General features: G+C 38.8%; 3 protein-coding genes across 3 annotated transcripts; 2 read left to right on the top strand and 1 right to left on the bottom strand.

The window, feature by feature from the left end:
• The first annotated feature begins 461 nt into the window (after positions 1-461).
• agpat5 (1-acylglycerol-3-phosphate O-acyltransferase 5 (lysophosphatidic acid acyltransferase, epsilon)) lies at positions 462-12,621 on the top strand. Its single transcript, XM_008297566.1, has 8 exons — positions 462-1,273; positions 1,913-1,982; positions 2,067-2,182; positions 2,298-2,387; positions 3,620-3,710; positions 4,822-4,983; positions 9,433-9,556; positions 10,467-12,621. Exons 1-8 carry the CDS (start codon positions 1,055-1,057, stop codon positions 10,690-10,692), a joined length of 1,098 nt encoding a protein of 365 aa, XP_008295788.1. The 5' UTR covers positions 462-1,054; the 3' UTR covers positions 10,693-12,621.
• Positions 12,622-15,392: 2,771 nt separating this feature from the next.
• Positions 15,393-18,189, top strand: tmem14a (transmembrane protein 14A). Its single transcript, XM_008297565.1, has 5 exons — positions 15,393-15,475; positions 15,937-16,019; positions 16,980-17,081; positions 17,474-17,561; positions 17,674-18,189. Exons 2-5 carry the CDS (start codon positions 15,944-15,946, stop codon positions 17,714-17,716), a joined length of 309 nt encoding a protein of 102 aa, XP_008295787.1. The 5' UTR covers positions 15,393-15,475; positions 15,937-15,943; the 3' UTR covers positions 17,717-18,189.
• A 50-nt stretch (positions 18,190-18,239) lies between these two features.
• LOC103368998 (glutathione S-transferase 3-like) lies at positions 18,240-20,006 on the bottom strand. Its single transcript, XM_008297564.1, has 7 exons — positions 19,959-20,006; positions 19,734-19,854; positions 19,588-19,639; positions 19,178-19,310; positions 18,961-19,096; positions 18,725-18,850; positions 18,240-18,623 (listed from the first exon to the last, which is right to left on the bottom strand). The coding sequence occupies exons 2-7, from the start codon at positions 19,818-19,820 to the stop codon at positions 18,489-18,491; spliced, it is 669 nt and encodes a 222-aa protein (XP_008295786.1). The 5' UTR covers positions 19,821-19,854; positions 19,959-20,006; the 3' UTR covers positions 18,240-18,488.
• Positions 20,007-21,672: the final 1,666 nt, after the last annotated feature.

Below are 21,672 nucleotides of genomic sequence, written 5' to 3'. Positions count from 1 at the left end.
TTTAAAATTGCAATCTTATTATTTATTTATTTATTTGTTTTTTACTGGGAAGCAGTTTGGCACAACAGGGTGTGTTGCTTTAAATGTGCTATGTAAATAGCAGTGACTTGACTGATTTTTCAAAATTTCAGATACGTGCAGTCTTTGCTGTTTAAATGTCTGTTCATAAGGCTTTGTAACAATACTTGTGCATTTGCATTCTAAGTATGATCTGAGTTTATTGTATATCGTCCCAGATAGATAAATGTAAGAATATAAATAATCAGCATGACATAGTGCAGAGCAGCTTGTGGTAAATGTGTAAAAATCGAGGCAAGTGCTGCAGTAAAAAGACGGTTCGGTCCTTTAATATCAGAACATACGGTTCCCATGGTGCTCCATCGCTCATTGGCTGCTCCGTATTACGTCTCTCGGCCAATCAGCTGCGTCGTTCTTACAGGGTGTCATTACGTAGGGAGGCGTGTGTGACATTTGCTGCAAGAAGCTAGTTTGTGAACAGCTAGCCGGATAAAGATGAAGAACACAGGAAGGAAATAGAGAATATTTTTCCTTTTTAGCAGCTGAGCTGATTTTCGGGTTGGACTTTGTAACCGTTCCCACGTTAGAGAAAGCAGTTTGTGTCAAATGTAGCGTTGTGTAAAACTTCCTGTCCTGCCGAACACGTTTATTAGTCGGCTAACGCTTTTTCATAACTTATACAGTAAATGCAGGGAGTTCGTGCTGAGGTCTTGTTCTGGTTCGCTGTTCTGAGATGTTGATACTAACCAGATAACTGTAGTTAATTTTATATATTGCACTATGGGTTCACGTTAAGCTGACTTGGCAAACTGCGTTTTGCACACAAGGTTAAAATTAGCTTTAGCCAACTAGCTCCTCACTCCCTTCTTGCTGCAGCTTCCTGACTTTCTTATGCTGACTTGTCAGGGCAGGTGTGCTGAAAGTAGGCCAGGTGTGCTGTGGGACAGATAGGGTGCACTGCAACTTAATCATAGTGTTCATTGAGTGTAGTCCAGCAGTATACTTCAGGGATTTTTGTGGAGCCAGAGGTGGAATCATGCTGCTGTCTTTGGTTGTGCACACTTACTCGCTGCGGTACTGGTTTCCAGCCACCATCATGCTGGGAACAGCACCAGCCTATCTGTTGTCATGGGGGCTTTGGCGCGCACTGTCAACTGTTTTCCCAGCGAGTGTGTATCACAAGTTAGACGACCGACTGTACTGCATCTACCAGAGTATGGTCCTGTTCTTCTTTGAAAACTATACAGGAGTTGAGGTGAGTGATCTTTCACTTCCTGTTTGTAGACTTACAGAAAATGTGTTTGATAAAGACTGAACTGATGTCAGCATGACACCATAACAACAGCTGCCTCTGAATGTCTATGCTTAAAGACTTTGAACTTGCAGTAAATATTGCATTTGGAACCCAGGATATTGTGTTTGTTGAGGGTTTCTATATATGTTGAGAGTCTTGCAAAATAGTAAATGTAAAATGGTCCCAAGCTGAAAAGCAAGATCAACCAGATGCATGACAAGAAAGTCTTCATTCTTTTGCCACACCTTGCACAATTTGTGTAACAGTACTTTGGAGTGTGTGGGCGAAGACAAACAATACTGGTGTAGCTGATAAACTTTATCTGTGATATGCTTTTATTAATTCAATAAACTGCCTGCAATGTTTCACCAACGAGAGGCTACATCGGTAGATTGTTCTGTTTAAAAAAATAAAAAATAAAACAAATCTCATGGGTTTATTTTAATGGGCAAAGTGGATTTTAACTGGAACTAAATCCTTAACACAGTTCAAATATTTACCAAAACTAAATAAATGTTTAGAGCACTGTGGAAAAGTTTTGCAAACCTGCTTTTTTTCATTTGTAATATCTTTACCTTGCTTTTATTTCTTTCTCCGTAGATTGTTATATATGGAGATATACCAAAGAACAAGGAGAATGTGATCTACCTGTCAAATCATCAATGTACAGGTAATGCATTTGAATATGCTGCTTTAAAAGCTTAGTCCAGTGTGAAGCGCAGTAAGAAATATCTAACCTCTGCTTTCCTTGCAGCTGACTGGATCATTGCTGACATGCTCGCCATCAGGCAGAGCGCTCTCGGTCACGTCAGATACGTCCTTAAAGATGGACTCAAGTGGCTCCCGCTTTACGGATGGTATTTCTCTCAGGTAATGCTACTGTGTGAGTATGAGAATGTCATTTTTTTTTTTTTTAAGATGTAAAGATTAACCTGAATCACATTCACCCATCACACCTTCTCATTGGGTGGCCTTTTTCTTTCAGCATGGTGGAATCTATGTGAAGCGAAGCGCAAAGTTTAATGAGAGGTCGATGAAAAAGAAGCTTCTCACTCAGACTCAATGTGGGGCACCAGTAAGTATACTTTATAAGCGTTCTAAATTAGTCTCTTGGCTACATGCTTGTCTGTTCTCTTCTGTAAGGTAGAACAGAGGACAAGACGAGGATGTAAAGGGCAGATCTCAATGTCTTCAAATTGAAATTCATTTCAAAAAGTTCAGGTCATTTTAAAACCGTGTGTGTGAATTTAGCAAAGTTCATGTAAGTGTTGTAGCATCACTAACATCTGGTATTTATTTGTAATCTCATGCCACATCTATAAAATAGTGAACTTATGAATAAACCATCAGCGTTAAAGCTACAACAACTTGTACGAAAGGTGCTTGATTGCAATAAAATGAATGAATAGTTTTTGTTCTCCAAAAGAAATACTTTTTATTCAACATATAGTTATGACTTTGACATAAATAGTTTGAAGCAGAACGTCTGATGACGGCAGCACCAATGAGATGAAATGGAGAATCAGACATTTGGTGCAGAAAGGTTCAATTGCAGTGTGTGTTATTGTGTCGAAGGGGCTTTTTTTCTAATCGCTTTTTTGGATTTGACTGTGGGGGATTAGTGAGGAGTGTGTGTGTCTGTGTGTGTGTTTCACTGAAATAGTCCTGGTGACCCAAAGCTACAACTGTGAAAGCTCTATTGTGAAGTTCAGTGCTCAGAGTTGATCAGTTGTCACAATGACCACAATCTGGAAAATAATAAGACTGAGGTTGGGAAGTCTACTTGAAATCTAGTACTCATGAGTATAGACGTTCTTCAGTGTTTCAGCTCGACTGAAATAATCAAATCCCACTTGGCAGTTGGTGCCAGTAATTCAGATACAAGTTCCAAATGTAATTAATTGCTGTAGAGATGTTGAAAAAGATGATTTGCAGAAGCTAGAGAAATAATTTTTTTAATATACATTATCAGTACTTGTCCTTATGTAAAGGATCAGAGGGGTTAAACATGCTGGTAGCTGTTGACCTTCAACCAGGCGAAGGACACAATTTAAGACCTGAGTAGCAGTTTTAGTCTCCATCACCAAAACCTCAGTTTTCAGCTCAGTTGCAACTCAAACTGCTTTGGTATGAAGCAATGAAAACAGTGTATCCAGTTTTCTCTGTTGCATATTGTAAGTTCAGTATAATGTTGTGTTTCCAGGTCTCTTGCCCAACAACATCTGTAAATGTTACAATTTTATTTTTTTTTGTCCAGTGCACTAAGAACTCACACTGAAGCTTTCATTTTATGTTTTTCTCCCACAGATGTACCTTGTCATCTTCCCAGAAGGAACTCGGTATAATCCAGAGCTCAAGAATGTTATCGCAGACAGTCAGGCTTTCGCTACAAAAGAAGGTAGAGGCAGCAAGGCAGCCATTTACTGCTGTACTGCTACATACTAATTCAATACAGCCCACTAAGTCTGTAAGACTGCTGACTAAGTTCTGCTGTGTGACCTGTAGTCACCCTTGCAGGCCTTATTAAACTCTTGATTCCAGTTGGGTTTTCAGTTTACATTGTGTATTATTTTTTTAGAATATTATATTAGAAAAGTTATGAACTGTGTAACAATGTGAAATTTGTGTAGAATTGAAGGGAAGAACTGGATTATAACCTCAAAAACTTATATAGGTATATTAGCTGTATAATATACTTGTCTAGTGCATTAAATATTCATTCTTGTGCAGCTCAAGTTTTTAATGAATAACTTGCTGGTTGATAATAGTAGAAGTAGTGCTCACTCATACTACTATAGAGACTGTTTTTAAAGTGATTTATTTGTGAGGTATTTTCGTACCACGAGGAAGTAAAATGAACTGAATTACATAGTGCTTGTATTCTAGTAGAATGTAGTTTTTCAGTTTTATAACTAAATACGTGACATGTTGCATCTGCATAATTATTATGACGCTATTGTGCAGCGCGGGGGTTTAGGTCTGCTCACAAACTGCATCGATTCTGCAGAGATTAAGCCTATCTCTGGGCCACAGCTCTGAATATCACCTTCCCCCATTAATCCAAATAAATCGCTCTGGAGAGCCGACATGTGCACATGACATTATCTGCTATTAGTGAGGTATTAGTGAGCGGAGGATGGTGCGACATCCAACATTGAACAACAGACTGTGTGGCACTGAAACAAACACAAGCATTCACATAGAATGTCGGTGTTTTTTAAAACCATGCATTTTTAATTTATTTAGAATATTTTGTGAGGGACTTTTGCGCTTATTTTGATAGCAGACAGTAAAGAGTTGACACAAGATGAGGTGAATAAGAGGGAGATGTCATACAAAGTTTCCCAACCAGACTGAATTATATGAGTTAAAGCTCCATCATCAGGACACACTGGTATTGTAATTTTAAAGACTGGCTATCAATACCACTGTTGCACAGGCTGATATGGAATGGTTTATATTCACACATTATTCATGAGTTTATTAGAGCTGTTGCATGTTTTTGGCAGGTCTGGCTGTTCTGAAGCACACCCTAACACCCAGAATGAAGGCGTCTCACATAGCCCTCGAGACCATGAGGGGCCACCTGAACGCTGTGTACGACATCACAGTGGCCTATGAGGGAACGCTGAACACCTCCGGTCAAAGAACACCTGCACCATCGATGCCAGGTAAGCAGGCGCTTGATCTTCCAAACCAGAGGTTCCTGAAAATGATGCACATCAGACCATGCAAGACTTTGCCTCATAACAACTTTTGGATTTAAGCCTGGTCTTGCGGAGGGATTTGCATCCAGATTTCTTGCATTAATGGGTTAAAAACAAACAAAAAAAAAAACATCTTTCTGGTGTCTGCAAATAGAATGTAAGGGAAGCTGTAAAAAAAAAAAAAAAAAAAATATATATATATATATATATATATATATATATACAAACAATTTTGTTGTTTATTTGCCTTTAAACAGTTCTGCCCATTCACTGCTGTTTTTTTGTTTTAGTATTCATGCTAGCAGTAAATTGGTGAAAACAACACGTTATTTTTCCAGCTGCAGTCCTTATTAGCACCAAACATTGAAATGTGTTCTGTATCTGGATATCCTATGTGGATAAAGAAGCATATGTGCCAATGCAAGGTGTAAATGCAGCAGAATGCATGCGGATCAGCCAGACCACATCTGGAGGTGGGTAGATTTGCATTGTAATCCGAGTCAGGTGTAAATGCAGTCTAGTGCAGCTCTAGCTCTTCCCTCGCAGAGAGGGATGTAAAAATGGCATTGCTTTGTTTGTCCTGGAACTCGCCACCCTTGTTGACAAATCCAGCAGCTCTGCTAAGACTAATTTCCATATTGAGATTTGATCGCTAACGAGAACCCATCTTAACACCGTGTGTAAATTTAAAGGTCAAAACAAAAAGCAAGTTGTAGGTGTCCAGTTTTGCCACTAATGACCACACACACATGAAGTATGTTTTTTGATTGGATCCCCATCAGCCCCCGTGTCATATCAGCAATTATATTTTGGGGTCCACATCATGGCTGCAACCCAATTATCTTCATCAGTGATTATTCAGCCAACTATTTTCTTGATTATTAGATGAATCATATGTTCTAGAAAGATTAGAAAAATAATGAAAAATGTCCATCTCAATCCTAGAGCCTAAGATGAGGTCATCGAATGTCTGAGCAAAACCTTAAAATTTTCAATGTCAATTTTTTTGGCATTTTGCCTGAAAAAAACAATTAATCGGTCCCAAATACAGTTGACAACTGTTGTTGCGTTCTACCAGTGGGCTGATGGATCGTTTGTTGCAGCTCTGCACACTTTTTAATGCTTACTGTGCAGTTGCTGCCACCGGTGTTTATCAAAGCTGCCCGTCTAATGAGAATGTCCCCTGTTTGTACACTTTTGCAAATGTTGCCGTGTTTTTTCATCAATTATTTTGGTATTTTTTGTCAAACACTGAGGACAACTCTACAGGACACACATATATTTATAGGGAGCATGTGGGAGGTGGGACTGATACAGATACTCTATCATTAGGCTCGCATTATTTTAAAGCAGAAGCTTGTAATTGTAAAATGTACACGCATAGAGAACCGAAAGTTGTTAATGAAAGCTACTGTATGAGAATAAAAAGTTAATACAAGGTATCCAACTGGACTGAAATGAGCAGTCGGCTTCACTTTCCAGCAGCCGGCTTTTGTGGAAAGTTCTTGAGTTTGACATCTAAACATACAATAAAAGTAAATGCAACATTTCACCCACTGAGCAATAATAATCTAAATAAGGACACGGTGCAATTTCACAGAAATTTTTCTGTAAACTCTTGTACTTCTTCTAGAAGGAGAAAGTGTCTCTTTATATCAGTGCATCGTGTGCTGCTCTTTTTCCTCCTGCACTGTGTTTGTCTATCTGCTGCTGCAACACTGAAAATTTCCCCGCTGCGGGATCAATAAAGGTTTAATCTATCTATCTATTTTATATATTATGCATGATAAAAGGTCTTAGGTACAAAGTCAATAGTACCGTGACAGACTGAAAAACATCATCAGAAATTTTGAGTGCAGCCTTTCTATATATTGCTTTGAAAAAATTATCTTATAAGAAAAGCGTTTTTTAATTGGGGTTTATTATTGCGGGGGATTTGTTTTGTTTTTTTTTTCTTGGAGCCCTTAAGGACATTTTACAGCAGATAGAAATACAGTTACTGACTGTCAGCTAACAGCGTCTCCATTGTCCCTCTTTCTTGTTTATCAGCGTATCCAAAAACACACATCGTCTTATCAACCCTGCAACCTTGTTTACGACAGAATGACCCGATATCAGAGTGGTTAGAACACATACAAATCAAATGTCCGGTTTCATTCCCAGCTGTCTGAACCATTTGCTTCATGTCATTCCCCTGTTCTGTCTCCCCGTATTTCTCTCCAATGTTACAGTCCAAAAAAAGGCATAAAATGCCCCAAAAATAACCTTTAAAAAACAAACTTGTGTACAACCCTCCGGTCCTCCGGCAATTAATCACAAAGCAAACATCACCTATTAACAGCCATGCCTTCCTGTAAACAGCGTGACTCTATGTTTTGAAATCTTTGATTATTCTGTCTTCCCAGTTGTTCGACGAGCGCTGTTTGAATGTGAAGAAAAAACATCCCGTTTCAGTCAGGAATAAACATCGATGTGTTTCTAACAAACAGCAGAGAGAATAGGAAAGCATTCCTCTCATCACGCACTTCCTGGCCTCATGTGGTGAAGGTGACTTTAGTGATTTCACAAGGAGGTGGAAGTGACTGGAGGCTGCTTTCACGCCGCAGCTACAAGAGTCCAAACACTGACAAATGGTTCTCATCAGTATGAATCATCTCAACCCATTGTGATGGAAAAATATTAGACCCGGAGGTGTGAGAGAAACATCCCTTCCTTATGAACCAAAGCACACACATCAGTGGTGCAGGGCTTTTTGCTTGAATTTTTAACATCACAATGCATGTTTTTCTCCAGTAATGTTTGTGTCCTGCATGCGAGACAGATGTTTGAAAAATCTGATTCAATCCTATTAGAAATTACTGTTGAGAATAACGATTTTAAACAAGTACTTTAAGTTGTACTTCTGTGGTGAGTAATCTGAGTCAGTGTGTGGCTAAGGAAGTTGTCTTGGTGGAAGGTAATCATGTGGGACATGAAATTTAGAAACACAACTTCCTTTAATTTTGCCAATAGTTTATGTGATTACAGGAACGAAATTATAAACTTTAAATAGCTTTTTTCCATGTGGATTAAATATCTGCGTCCAGTGTGGGAGGAAATATGGGCAGCTAAAGCGATGAGATGAGTTAGCATACTTCTCTATCTTCATTTCTATATGTTTTAATTGAAACATTCAGTGCATTCTATAACTCAGAAAGTATAAATTCTTCCCTCCAGTTCTCGCTATATAAACTATTGCACCTCTCCAAAAGCTTCCTGATCTCCTATTCATATGCAAGATATTAAAGATTCCTTCTGTCTGATGTTCGGGTTTGTTAGAATTTATTAAAAGGATTTCGATCGTGAGGTGTTGTTTGTCTGAGCAAAGAGCCGAGTTCCTTCATGTGTTCCAGGTGGTTGTTTTTCAAAGTGTGTTTTGGAACATTGTTCTGCTCAAACCCACATGACCTGCAGTGGAAGCTCAGCTTTCTTTAGCAGATCCAGCATTGATTTGTGAAATGCTTTAAGAGTCTTATAATGTATTGCTGCCAAATACAAGTTCAGACTCTAAGCGGCCCAGAAAACCACAAACACTTTCCCTAATGCAAGCATGAGGAAGGAACACATTAACAGCCTCGTATCCTTAAGAACGACTTGTTTTAATGTGTGTTTTCGTACAAACAGATGCATTTATTTTCGTGTTAGTCCTCCTGAGTGTCCGTCTCTCACTGAGCTGCCAGCGCTCATTAAAGTGGCACATATTGTGTGTGAAGGTCAGTTTAAATCAGTGCAGCAGCTGATGGAGGTGCTCTCTCCGCCGCTGAAGCAATCTTTCGCTGCTGACTTCGATCAAGTTTCCTCTTTTGGCCGCAGTGCCACATTTCCTGATAATATTGCATGTTGTGGAAACAGGAACTTGAAGGTCTCTGGGGGTTCACGTGTAGCCTTGAGCGTTCACACTTGGTAACATTTTTATGTCTGACCTTCTCAGACACTTTGGTTTTATTTCTTCGCTCAGTGCCCTGACGCTTTGACTTGACACTGAAAACGTTTTAACTTACTTACTGGGGGGAAAAAAAAAAGATTAAATTGTTCAAAGTAAGGCTGACACAGGTTTCATGTCTCTAAACAGATATTTAGTTTAATCGTTTTTCTGTTGCGTCAGATCGTAAATTGGTCTTAACTGATTGTTCTAAGGTAATTTACAAATGGTTTTCTTATCCGTTTCTCTTTAAGTAATCAGTTATCGAACCAGCTTCTTTCTTACTCCAGCCGTTACTTTCATCCACCTAGAGGTTGTCGCAACGTCACAGCCGCTCCACTCCATCACTGTCGCCTCGTGTTGATTTTTAAGTGCTTACTGTACGTGCGGTCGTGCTGAAAGGCTTTTCCTGTTTTTGTTTAGTCTCTTTATTTTTTTTTTGTGTTTGACAGAATTCCTTTGCAAAGAATGTCCCCGCATCCACATACACTTCGACCGTGTGGACATAAAGGAAATTCCTTCAGAGCCAGTGTTTTTCCGCAGGTGGCTGCACGATCGGTTCGAAATCAAGGACCGGTAAGTGTGCGTGTGTGCGGGCGAAACAATGAATCATGTTGAAAATACATGTTATCCACTTTCATGTTCCATGTTGTTTTCCACACGCCACCATGTGTCTGAACTTCTGTGTGGAAAATAAAAGCATTAAATTCCATGATATGAAAATCTGATTATGTCCAGTGTAGACCAGTGAAATGTAGTAAAAGTACAAAAAAAAACATCTGCCACAAGTTTTCAGTGTCCAAAACTGAAACACGTTTAATTTGTTGTTGTATATAATAAAGACAGTCAGCTACTATTTTGCTTTTTAAATTTAAAACAACTTAAGCAGTTAATTAGTTCTCTTTTAATTGACTACTCTATTTATTGACTGACTATTATAGTGATCGTACAAAATAAGCAAGGGAAAACAAGAACAACTGGTAATGATTACCAAGCGAAGCAAAAATAACAGCAGCAGAGTCCCTTGTGTTTAAAACCAGACAGTTTACAGTCATTTTGCCACATAAACATTAAAATAAACATCTTTTGATGTTGGACTGTTGGATATCGACTTTGGCTTTGTGAAAAATGCGGATGGCATTTTTATTAACTTTCTGACATTTAATGCAACATTTATTTTAATTATGTTGTCGTGGAAGCAATCAGCATATTGATGCATAGGAAAGGTCCATGGGTCATTCTTGGAACTGCGGAGGCGTTTTGAAGCGATGCTGTTGTTAAAGATACAAGTGGTAATCTATTGATCTCAACACCACGCCAAGCCAAGCAACAAAAAAAAAAGCCCTGACATGATCTCTGTGCCGTCTTTGTGCTGTAACTGCGAGAAAAAAAAATCCTGATGTGAACTTTTGTCAGTTTGTTTCACTTTGTTGAGCATTTCTCCGACAGGCTGAATTCCTAAGAGAGTTATCTGTCTTTTTCAAAGGCTGCTGACAGACTTCTACGAATCGCAGGATGCCGACAACATTCGCAGGTTCCCGGGGGAGAGCAAACATTCTCCGCTGAATCTCTCCAAAACCCTCCCCTCAGTGATAATCTTGGGGGGACTGACACTGCCACTGCTGCTGACAGAGACCGGCAGGAAACTGTATGTGAGAACCTGGGTGTGCGGGACTCTGCTGGGCTGGCTGTGGGTGAACGCTTTTCCTTAACGAACAGGCCAGAGGCTGCCACGACGACGACGACGAGACGCACAAAGGACCTGGGAGAGACGGTGCCATTATTCCTGTATCGCTACAACACAAGGTGTGTTGCAGATGCAGAGCAGTATCCGATAAGAGGCTCAGAGATTTGTCTGTCCCACTGTTGACCGGAGATACTGAGAAATGTTAAGCTTTTTGTGCTACTCTTTCTCTGATATTATTTGGATTTGCAGCCTGAAATGATGAAAAAAAAGAAAAAACACACAAGAGCGGATTTGTTGAAAAGTATTACTACTCCTTTATCTCTACTATGAAATAAAAATAGCTACATATTTCTCTTAAAATACTTCCCCCATTATCAAATTTAGCCAAATTAGTATTGTTGCATGCCAGTTTTTTTTTCCATAAATCATTGGCCAGTTTTAAATCTGTTTATTATTTTTGAGAGCAAAGTGTGCAGAATACTCAAAAAACACATTTAAAGATCAAGGTCGGCTGTATGTAACCGACGGAGCACACTAGCCTACCGATGATGCATCATTAATTATTAAGTGCACTGACTCATTGATAATGGTTGTAATGTCAGTTTTTTTTTATGCCAAGTCCCATATCAGGAGGATTATGCACTTTTTCATGTAATTTTTTTTCTTTTTTCCCATCGGTAGAACAAAAATAAACAACATGCCGTCCTCTGTAGGGCTCATAAACATGACACCAGCTGCATTGTTTACCATAAATCTTCATCCTGACATCACTTTGTTTTTTAATGACAATGAATGTAGCCGTAAGAAAAAAAAAGAAAAAGAAAAGTTCATTCATGCATATGTAAAAGACACCCATAATAATAATAATAATAATATCCTTTACAAATACAATATGTTGTACATTTTTAACCAGAGTCTTTGTCACTAAACACGTGCAGAGCTCACATGGAGGAGTGTGTGTTTCAAATGAAAATGTTCTACCGATGTAAAATGTAAGTTCAACCTTAAAATGTCAGTCATTGCCAAAACCTGGTGTATTTGCCACGATGTTCTGATAAGAGTGTCTCTACATGTTTGAGTTAAGCAATAACTTGTTTTATTGCCAGCCCTGATGACAGCAAAGAAACTTAATGTCTGTTTTCTCTTGGATTCTAGAATATTCTCATTGTTTTTCTTTTTATAAATGGTTTATTCAGTTTCATAACTTTTATATGCATTTCTTACTTTGAATATCATGTTACAGTTCACATGATGAAAGTATCTACCTAACAAAAGAAAAAAAAAACTGACGAAGCCATGTTAACAGTATATCACAGGTTCCTGTGCACTCAAAGCCATTTGTATTATAAACATCACTGTATTCTTAAATGCACTGTATGTCCATTGTTGTTTACTATAATGAAACCATTGCATTTTCCACGAGTCACTTTACATAGTTGCCGTCTCGTCGTCCTCTAGAGTTAGTCCGAGATATGTTTTCCTCATGTGGATGGTACAGTAATCTCACGGTTTTTACATGTCGCTCCGATACCTCACTTGAATAATCCTTCCTTGTTCTTAAAAAGACCCTTGTCAGCCATTTTATAGTCATTTTTATCCTGACAAGATCAGACTGTAACTCATCAGGAAATTCTGTGTAGACAGTATTTAAATGCCAACTGTTTTTGGAAACGTGTGCCTTCTCTTTGGAGGAGTCGGTCCTCAGCCGTCTCTCAGAGGGCCACAGTGGCTCTTTTCCACCAGGTGACTGCATGGAGGCTCTCTGCTGGAGCTGCTGCTCACTGCAGCATGTGGTCACATTGTCTACAGCTCATAGTGGCTTATTTTGCTCTAAGAATGCATTGATTTACACTTTTTGAGGACTATTATTAAATGATGAAACCTTTAATGTGTGTAAGGTATGGAAACGGGGTCAGAGTGAAATAATAAAGTGGTTTTCTTTGGGGAGAGTCTAGTTTTGACTGCTGTTTTACTGTCATCAACACCATAGATCACAGAAATGCACAACTATATCCATGTAGCACCGGCACAATGTTTCACTGGTGGAATTGTTCTCATTGTGGAGCAAGCGCTTGTTAATCTGCTGCGCATGAACCTCCACTTTAACAATGCAAGGCTGCATGGTTTCCTCAAATGGAAAAATTGACATGTCTTACGCACAATTCTTTTATTTAGACGGACGTATATTTATATCATGTTTGGACACATGATCAAAGCTAGTATTTGAAAAGGAAGTCCCACAGGTCTAAGGGCTTGAGCCAACAGCGGGACAGATCGTGCAAAGATTAAATTTTCTGTTGACCACAAAGCTCATCATTCTACTTACTGATCTCCGTGCACTCTGTATAATCTGACTGCACGTCTACAGATTTAGCCTTCAGATCTAATGTACACAAATGTAGGGCTGTATTGAAGGTTACATTTATATATTAGGACAAGTTTTACATAATTTAAAGTGAGTTTAAAAACGTGACAGTGGGCAGTGGTTGAAAGTGCTATGAATGTCTTGGTCACAGGCTGTTGGTGTTACACTGCCACCTATTTGACAAATTATTTCACTTTAGTAGATTTTACAAGGTCACATTTCTTTGGATTTACACAGGCCTTCTATTTAGTTTTGATTCGCTGTAGATAACTTTATTTGCAGTTGATGCAAACTCCAAAAACAACATTACATAATGTCTGTGTTTTTTTATGCCATATCAGGAAGATTACATACTTTTTTCATGTAAAGTTTCTCCATCGGTAGAACAAAAACAACATGCCGTCCTCTGTAGGGCTCATAAACATGACACCAGCTGCATAGTTTACAATAAACTGTAATCCACACATCAATTTAACATCAAATGTAGTCGTAAAACAAAACGTTCACTCATGCATCAGTAAGACATCCATATTAATATTAATGTGTTTACAAACTACAACATGTTTTACATTTTTGAGCAAAGTCTCATGTGGAGGAGTGTTTGTTAAAAATTAAAATGTTCCACTGATGTAAGATTTAACTTCAACCTTAAAATGTCACTCATTGACAAAACCTGGTGTGTTTGCCACAATGTTCTGATAAGAGTCTTGATGTGTTTTAAGTTAAGCAATAGCTTGTTTTATTGCCAGCCCCGATAACAGCAAAGAAACTTGATGTCTCTGGATTCTATCCATTATCTATACACCGCTTAATCCTCACTAGGGTCACGGGGGGCTGGAGTCTATCCCAGCTGACTTAGGGTGAAGGCAGGGGACACCCTGGACAGGTCACCAGTCTATCACAGGGCTACACTTAGAGACAGACAACCAAGCACACTCACATTCACACCTACGGACAATTTAGAATCACTAATTAATCTCAACATGTTTTTGGACCTTGTGGGAGGAAGCTGGAGAGACGGGGGAGAACATACAAACTCCACGCAGAAAGATCTCGGTGTCCTCACCAGGACGCAAACCGGTGACCTTCTTGCTCCGAGGCAACGGTGCTAACCACCACTCCACGATGCGGCCCTTCTCTGGATTCTGAATATATTTAGATTTTATTGTAAACAGTTCATTCAGTTTCGTAACTTTTATGTATATTTGTTACTTTTAATATCATGCTGCAGTTCACATAATGAAAGTATCTACTATTTGTTTATACGTGTAAAGTGTTTCATGGAGATGTGAAGATTATCCCATGAAAATAAGTTATGTTTTCTATGATTGTTTGTTTTTTTGTAGAATAAATAAATTCATTCATTCATTCATTCATTCATCCACAGTAAGGTGTAAAGGCCTCATTTACAATGTACCCAAGTAAGAATACAAAAGATGTAGTCACACAAATAAGATAAAACAGACAAGAGACAAGACAAAAATAGTAAAACAATAAAATTATTTAGAGCATTTAAGTCTTGAAAACAAATGAATAAACTAAAACAAGATTAAATTAAAAACCTAAATAGCTCTAAGAATAAAAATGAGTGAAACTTTAGACTGTTCTGCAGGTTATTCCAGGTTGAATGTGCACAGTGAGTAAAACTACATTTTCTCAACCCAGTAAGAACATCCTGCAGCTGCAGCATAATCCAATCATCTGTATGGTAAAGGTCCACATTAAACACAGTAATGAGATACCGTAAGAGGGTAGAGAACCAGTAAGGACCTTGTAAATTATTAAAAGCCAGTGTCTATTACGTCTTATATGGAAGGAGGGCCCCCTGACCTCAGCATACAGCTCACAGTGATGAGTATTGGGATTGTCACCTGTAATAAATGTTCATTCAGTGATACGTGCATAAACAGTCTCCAAGAGATCATGAGTCACAGCTGATGCATGCTTGTATAAAATGAAATCATCATCCAATACTGATAGAAAAATTGCTTCAATAAGCAATCTTCGGCAATGCGGTGGAAAACACGATTTCTTCTTGTAGCAGAAGCCACATATTTGCTGTAGTTCAGTCACCAGTTTGGACACATGATGTTTGTGATTGTGTTATTTCCCCAAAAGACGGAGTAACTTTATCAAATAATCAATATGAGCGATATTAGAATCAACATTTAAAATAAAGCCATATTCATAGTAATATCGGGAGCAAAGCTGTAGTACTTACATGGTAAAAGGGAAATTTGTGTCCAAATGATAAATTTAAAACTAATTTTATGTCGAGAAAAGATAAAGATGAATTGCGAATAATACTTTCCCACTTTATCGTAGGTCAGCGAACGCAGCACAAACACAGCACATGCGCATTAGGGTTTGTGGGCAGTAACGAGGAAGTGCAGTCACGGATTGAAGGTGTCTAACTGCTTCTGCTCCCTTATTGAGATTCCAGGTATGTCATATGTACTAAGAGGAACCAAATAACAGCGTAAAAGGCGTGTGAGCACAATACGTACTTTATATGAAGTAAATTATTAGCCTAAATACGCGTGTACGTGTTTTCCTGCAGCCTTCTTCTGGTGTTGTTTTGTATTTTAATGACTAAAGGGCTCACAGCGACATCTAGCTGTCGATCAGGATTCTTGCATGTGGACTGATTATAGTACGCGAGTTTAATTCCTGCAAAGTTTTAAAGTAGTAATTGTTGGTGTTATGGTTTAACTTGTTTTTGTTAAAGCTTGCCAAGTAATAATTCAGTCTAATGGGCTCTTATTTGTTGAAGAGTTGAACAATTGGGGATAAAATATTCTGAGGAGTTTTGAGATTAAGTGTCTGCTCGCGAAAGGTTTGGAAGCTTTGCTGTTTAAAGTTCAATATAGGTACCTGACACCTTGTCCTGTGTTTTATTCACAGCTTCGTGATGGCGATAGATTGGATTGGATTCGGCTATGCTGCTGCCATCGCTTTTGGAGGATTTATGGGATACAAGAGAAAAGGTTACACATCCTAACTGAACACAGCGTGCAAATAGTGTTATTTTCTGACTCAGAAGTTGTTGTATTTTTAAAAATCTCATTTCTTTTGTTATGGTAAGGAAAAGGATTACATTTAAATTGTGCACAGAAAGACCCTGAGCTGATCGTCAATCACTGACATAATCCACCCCCTCATTAGGTGTGGCTTTAAAGGACAATAATCAGACAATGTGACCAGACGCTTTTGACCATAAAAGGCCTCCTTAAGATGCACCTTTGCCTAAATGGTGTGGCCAGTGAACAAACACTCTTTTGACCATAAAAGGGTTCTTCATTATGCAGCTTTTGTGAAATGGTACACAGAAGCTCTTCTGACCAAAAAAGGCCACCTTGAAAAGCGTTTTTAGTCACATGACTTGATGTCACTCATGACAAGAGACAGATGAGAACAGGATATTGGTATGCTGGATGCTGACATGTCAATTAGGGCCACAGCCAGGCCCTTGAAGGTCCACAAATCCATCATTTCTTGTCTAAGAAATCATTTCATACAGCACCTGATGAACGTGTCCGACACCATGATCTTGTCCCCCAGTATGTCCAACCAACTTGCTCGTTAGGAAGCATGGGACAATATTCCACAAGCAACATTGACAATCTCGTGAACGTTTTGTGTCACGAATGTGTGACTCATTACTGACTTGTGATTTCTCGTCCATGACCCCACTTTCACCGTAACCACTTCCACATTGTTGAGCTGTTGTGTGTGGGAAAAGCCAACAGTTTTTCCTCTGTGTTAAGAAGAATACATAGAATTTAATAATAATGTTACATGCTGCTTTTATATTGTTGTTCAGTATATATTATATACAATATAATATACAGTATATATTGTTGTTCAGTGTATATATTTTAGCTTTGGCAGAATATTTAATAAATATTTAACCCTCATTATCTTCGTGTGTCTCTGTTTTCTTAAAGGCAGTGTGATGTCCTTGATGGCCGGTTTAGTTTTCGGCGGATTTTCTGCTTACGGGGCCTTTAATGTCTCTAATGACACAAAGGACATCAAGGTCTCACTGCGTAAGTACACCTAACTTCATCCTTACATGCAAAATTTTCATCAGCACTTTGTAAATCACAGCTGCAAGGTGACGCAGTAAGAAGGTCGCTGGTTCGCGTCCTGGTGGAGGCACCGAGATCTTTCTGCATGGAGTTTGCATGTTCTCCGGTTTCTCCAGTTTCCTCCCACAAGTCCAAAAACATGTTGATTCTGAATTGTCCGTAGGTGTGAATGTGAGTGTGCTTGGTTGTCTGTCTCTAAGTGTAGCCCTGCAATAGACTGGCCAACCTAAGTTGACTGGGATAGCCTCCAGCCCCCGGGGTGGTGTATAGATAATGGATGGATGGACTTTCTAAATCAGAGAATTTCTTTAAATTTCAGCTACTATCTGTAATTTTGCTTTTCTTTTCAGTTGCCTCAGGAGCCCTCGCAGTCGTCATGGGAATGAGATACAAGAAATCTGGGAAATTAGTGCCTGCTGGGATCATGACGGGGCTAAGGTCAGAGTCATACGTGCTTATCATGCAGGAAAAATGATTGAGCAAATCAAGCATTGTGAGACCTGTTATTGCTGATTTTGTCATTTTTAATTTGCGGTTTCTTTACTTCCAGTTTGTTGATGGTGTTCCGGCTCTTGCTGCTGATCATGGTGTGACTGAGAGAGCAACTCTGAGCGGACCAAGGGCTCTCTGGCTCACAGTGAACAAAGCTTTGTTTTAAAGGAAACATTATTTCCTCTTATCACACTAAAACAAGTCCTATAGTTTGTGGATCTTCCCATTGTAGTACATCTCTTGCCAATTTTCCATAAATCAGTTTTTTTTTAATATGACCCTGTGTATGAATGTAAAGCTCATGATTTGTGAATAATTTCTCAGTATTTTTCCCTCTAGCTACATTACTGACAGCACAACAGATATATCTGAGCTTTGTGAATGCCTTGCAGCGGGTTTTCTATGTATTCTACTACATCGTTTGTGCAGGCTGCTAAAATACAAGCTGAAACATTCCGGATTAAACAACTAAATCTGCATTCTTGTCTGCTTTTGAGGGAAAAGAATTAAAGCTAATATGTTTGCAATTTTTGTAATAATATATAAACTAAATAAACGTGATTTTGTATTAAAATGACATTTTTCTTTTTGTGTACAAGGAACAAAGACACAGCAGCTTTCAAATATTCTTCAAAAATTAGAAATTTATTTAGTTCAAATCATCACATTGGAACAAACATATAGTGTTAGACATGATTACATAAATTCCTCTCTTGCGAAATAGATCCGTTCTTCTGTGCTACATTAGTGCAGTATTCATTTTAACATAAGAAATTACACATCATTGATTCACATGTCATATATGCAATGTCTGCATGCTGGCTGATTAGGAGTACCTGTGTGAGAGATGTACCGGATCTTTTACAGAGTTTATTAGAACTGAATGTTTAATTGGAACACCTCTTTGACAGTCTTTGTGTAGTTTTCATCTGGTTGCGGCTTCCTCTTGCTGCCTGGCTGCAGAAACCTATGAAGGGCCGGAATACTGAGCATCCTGCCCTTGAAAGACTGGAGGGAAACACAGAAAGAGCACTGAATACAAAACCCAGAACTGGATGCTAACAGTGTACATCAAGAAACGTTCTTTTTATTGTTGTTGTCTGTTTTACCCTGAGGCTGTCGTACTCCTTGAGAATGTCACAAAATTTCTCTTCCAACATCAGGATGCATTCAAACAGCAGCACATCTGCACAGGTGACTCTACCTCCCACCAGGTATACAGGTCCGGTCACGGCCTGAAAGAGTTGGTCAAATACCTTGTTTTACTATCATCATCAATCATCAACAGATCAATAGTTAATCTTTATGGCCTTTTAAGCAAAATGAGCCAGTTACTATGCAACACCTTTTCAAACACAGGAAGGTAGCGTTCGTTGGCTTTGGTCTTGACTTTCTCAAGTTGTGGTTTAGGGTCTGCACAGAAGGGCAGGATCATCATCATCTCCATTAAATCCATGAGTCCCTCACAGTGCATGTTGATTCTAAAGGAAAGCACGACCATTTATTTATCTGCAATCAGAAGAGGCTTCCATATTTGCACCATAAAAAGAAACGGATCATACATGGCGCGCTCTTTGGGATCTTTCCCGTGGAGATTGTACTTCTCCGCAATGTACTGGAAGATTGCCTTTGTCTGGACAAGCTTCATGCCATCGATTTCCACCATGGGAACCTGCTGAAACATGAGCGATCCATCTATGGAGCAAACACAATAGCAGGTAATCCAGACTGCCACTCCTAGTAAAACATTAATTCACCTTGTATGCTATATCTGTGACTACAGGTCAACAAGATACTGGAGAGCTTCACGTCAAACGTACTGCCTCATTCTAGGTTACATCATGTGTGGGTGGAAGTTGACAGATAAAATAAATAAAAAATGGACAATGAGAGCATGTGACTTGGATACGGGCCAGACAGAGTCCACCCACAGACATCATGTTACCTCATGAGACCTCTGCAACCAACTCACCATTCAGGAGTTTCACATACTGGTCCCGGCTTGTCAGAAACATCTCATCATACTGTGGACGTTAAATGACAGTAGATTTAGTGCACATTCAGGAGGGCTGGGAAAACTAAAAGAGAGCAAATAAAAAGAAAAAAAGAAAAACTTACCTCTGCTTCTGCAAGGGTCAAAAGCCAGCGAATTGACTCCATTTTCCCTCTTCCATTGAAGTAGTGCAGAACAGCTCTTTGAGACATGATTATTGTAGTTTGGTGTTGAAATCCGGAGAAACTGAAAAGAAAAACAAAACAAAACGGAAAAATATAAACAGTTGCACGTTACTGAATAAATAAATGCTGATAAATGCGCTGCTACTTCGTGATAAGTTTGCTTACCTGTGCAGCTGTCAGCCGTGAAAGAATCAAGATAAAGAGCGCAGAAAGTAAAGTTTACGCGATTATATAACATCGAAGTCGGGAGGAGGAATGTGGAAGTCTCAAGGGGGAGATTCTAAGTCTGTGATTGGTTGGTTCTCGCCAATAGAAACGTGGCTGATTAACATATTACCGAGATGCATCATGGGTAAAACACTAACTCGCCTTTTTGATGAGTTATTTATCGGCAAGTTCCGCAAAATTATCGGTGTTGCTTGTGTTAAATAAGCAGGCTGGACGATCACCACACGTGACGGCAAATAAAACAATACGTGACACCGTGACAGTGAACGTCTCCCCGACCTGGTGCAATATATAGGTCCCGCCTTCTTTTACTCGTTTGGATGTGAGGGCGATCTGGCTGCGACATCTGTCACCCCATTGATCGCTAGGGTTGATTCGGCTGATCTGGCTGGCTAGGCGGGTGTCCCCTTCCTCCCTCACCGCTCCATGTGTGTCCCTCCCGACGCTCCGCGCTCGGTGGAAGAGGACGAAGTCCCCCCGCGGCGGACGACCATCCATCGGTATACCAGTAGCTGCGCTCCCCTGCTAGAACCTCCAAACAAGCTCAAGGCCCATTTGTAGGAGAAACGTAGGGAAGTCAAGCTCCAAGCTTCAGACACATCCAAATGCGGCGCTGCACGTGGCAGTCTGCCTTCCTTTTTCAATTGTCTTCTTCTAAAACTTTTATATTATTCTATATTATTCTATATTATTATTATTGTATATATTATAGTTAAGAGTTGCATAGTAGCTAATTGTAGGATGTGCGTTTTATATCCTATTGTTTTTATAAGTGTATTTTATATAACTGTACTTGTATAAAATAAATTTGTATAGTATAGTCGTGTACTGCTGAATTTCTCTACTGTGATAAAATAAATCATATCTTATCCTAGGCAACTACTATCTAGTAGATAGTATTATGATACTATTATGTTGTAGATTATTTTATTTTGTTTATTTTTATTATTCATAATTTAGAAAAAAATATGTTTTTCCATATTATTTATGTCACCAGGGACTACAATGCAGAGTGACTGCATCAAGACATAAAAAACAAATTCCAAAAAAAGTCATAAATAATGAGGAGTGAAGAGATTACAATATACTGTTGTGTTATGCATAATGTTTACATTTTGTGTTGTATATGTTTTTATAATATATGCATATATACAATTTGAACCTTTATAACTACTTTGTTTAAATGAGCCTTTACATTTAAAACAGCTGACCATCTTGACTGACCCTTAGATTGTTTGTTGTTGTTGTTGTTGTTGTTGTTTTGTTTTTGTTTTTTTGTTTTATTGTTATTATTCTGAACCAGCTCTGTTTTTCTTTTTGGAACATATTAGCACATATAACTCTCCATGTTTTGTTTATCTATTTAGCATGTTAATACCACTCTGTACATACTGTTTATTCTGTTAATACAGTATCATACTCATTCCGCAGATAATGTTACTTATACATCTTGCTTATTCACATATCTTGCATGCATACATGCATTGTTAATAGGATACTGACTGTACTGTTAATATTGCCATATCTGAGCACATTGAGCACATTCATGCTGCTTTTTTTATTTCTTCCACTCAGACATTTTATATTGCATTGTCCTTTTACAGCATCTATGTGTTTGCATTTGATTGTCTTAGCACTCCTACTCTGTGCA

This window comes from Stegastes partitus, unplaced genomic scaffold (assembly GCF_000690725.1).
Source record: "Stegastes partitus isolate 25-593 unplaced genomic scaffold, Stegastes_partitus-1.0.2 Scaffold1229, whole genome shotgun sequence".
Classification (NCBI taxonomy): Eukaryota; Metazoa; Chordata; class Actinopteri; family Pomacentridae; genus Stegastes; species Stegastes partitus.
The sequence above is the reverse complement of the archived record's forward strand: the minus strand, read 5'-3'. Positions and strand labels throughout refer to the sequence as shown.

Coding starts and splice junctions, on each gene's coding strand:
- tmem14a (XM_008297565.1), top strand. CDS start 15,944: ATGGCGATAGATTGGATTGGATTCGGCTATGCTGCTGCCATCGCTTTT. Junction 16,020..16,979: donor TATGGGATACAAGAGAAAAG/GTTACACATCCT, acceptor GTTTTCTTAAAG/GCAGTGTGATGTCCTTGATG. Junction 17,562..17,673: donor GGGATCATGACGGGGCTAAG/GTCAGAGTCATA, acceptor CTTTACTTCCAG/TTTGTTGATGGTGTTCCGGC.
- agpat5 (XM_008297566.1), top strand. CDS start 1,055: ATGCTGCTGTCTTTGGTTGTGCACACTTACTCGCTGCGGTACTGGTTT. Junction 2,183..2,297: donor ACGGATGGTATTTCTCTCAG/GTAATGCTACTG, acceptor TTTTTCTTTCAG/CATGGTGGAATCTATGTGAA. Junction 9,557..10,466: donor CGGTTCGAAATCAAGGACCG/GTAAGTGTGCGT, acceptor TCTTTTTCAAAG/GCTGCTGACAGACTTCTACG.
- LOC103368998 (XM_008297564.1), bottom strand. CDS start 19,820: ATGTCTCAAAGAGCTGTTCTGCACTACTTCAATGGAAGAGGGAAAATG. Junction 18,851..18,960: donor ACCTTCCTGTGTTTGAAAAG/GTGTTGCATAGT, acceptor CAACTCTTTCAG/GCCGTGACCGGACCTGTATA. Junction 18,624..18,724: donor AGGAGTACGACAGCCTCAGG/GTAAAACAGACA, acceptor GTTTCCCTCCAG/TCTTTCAAGGGCAGGATGCT.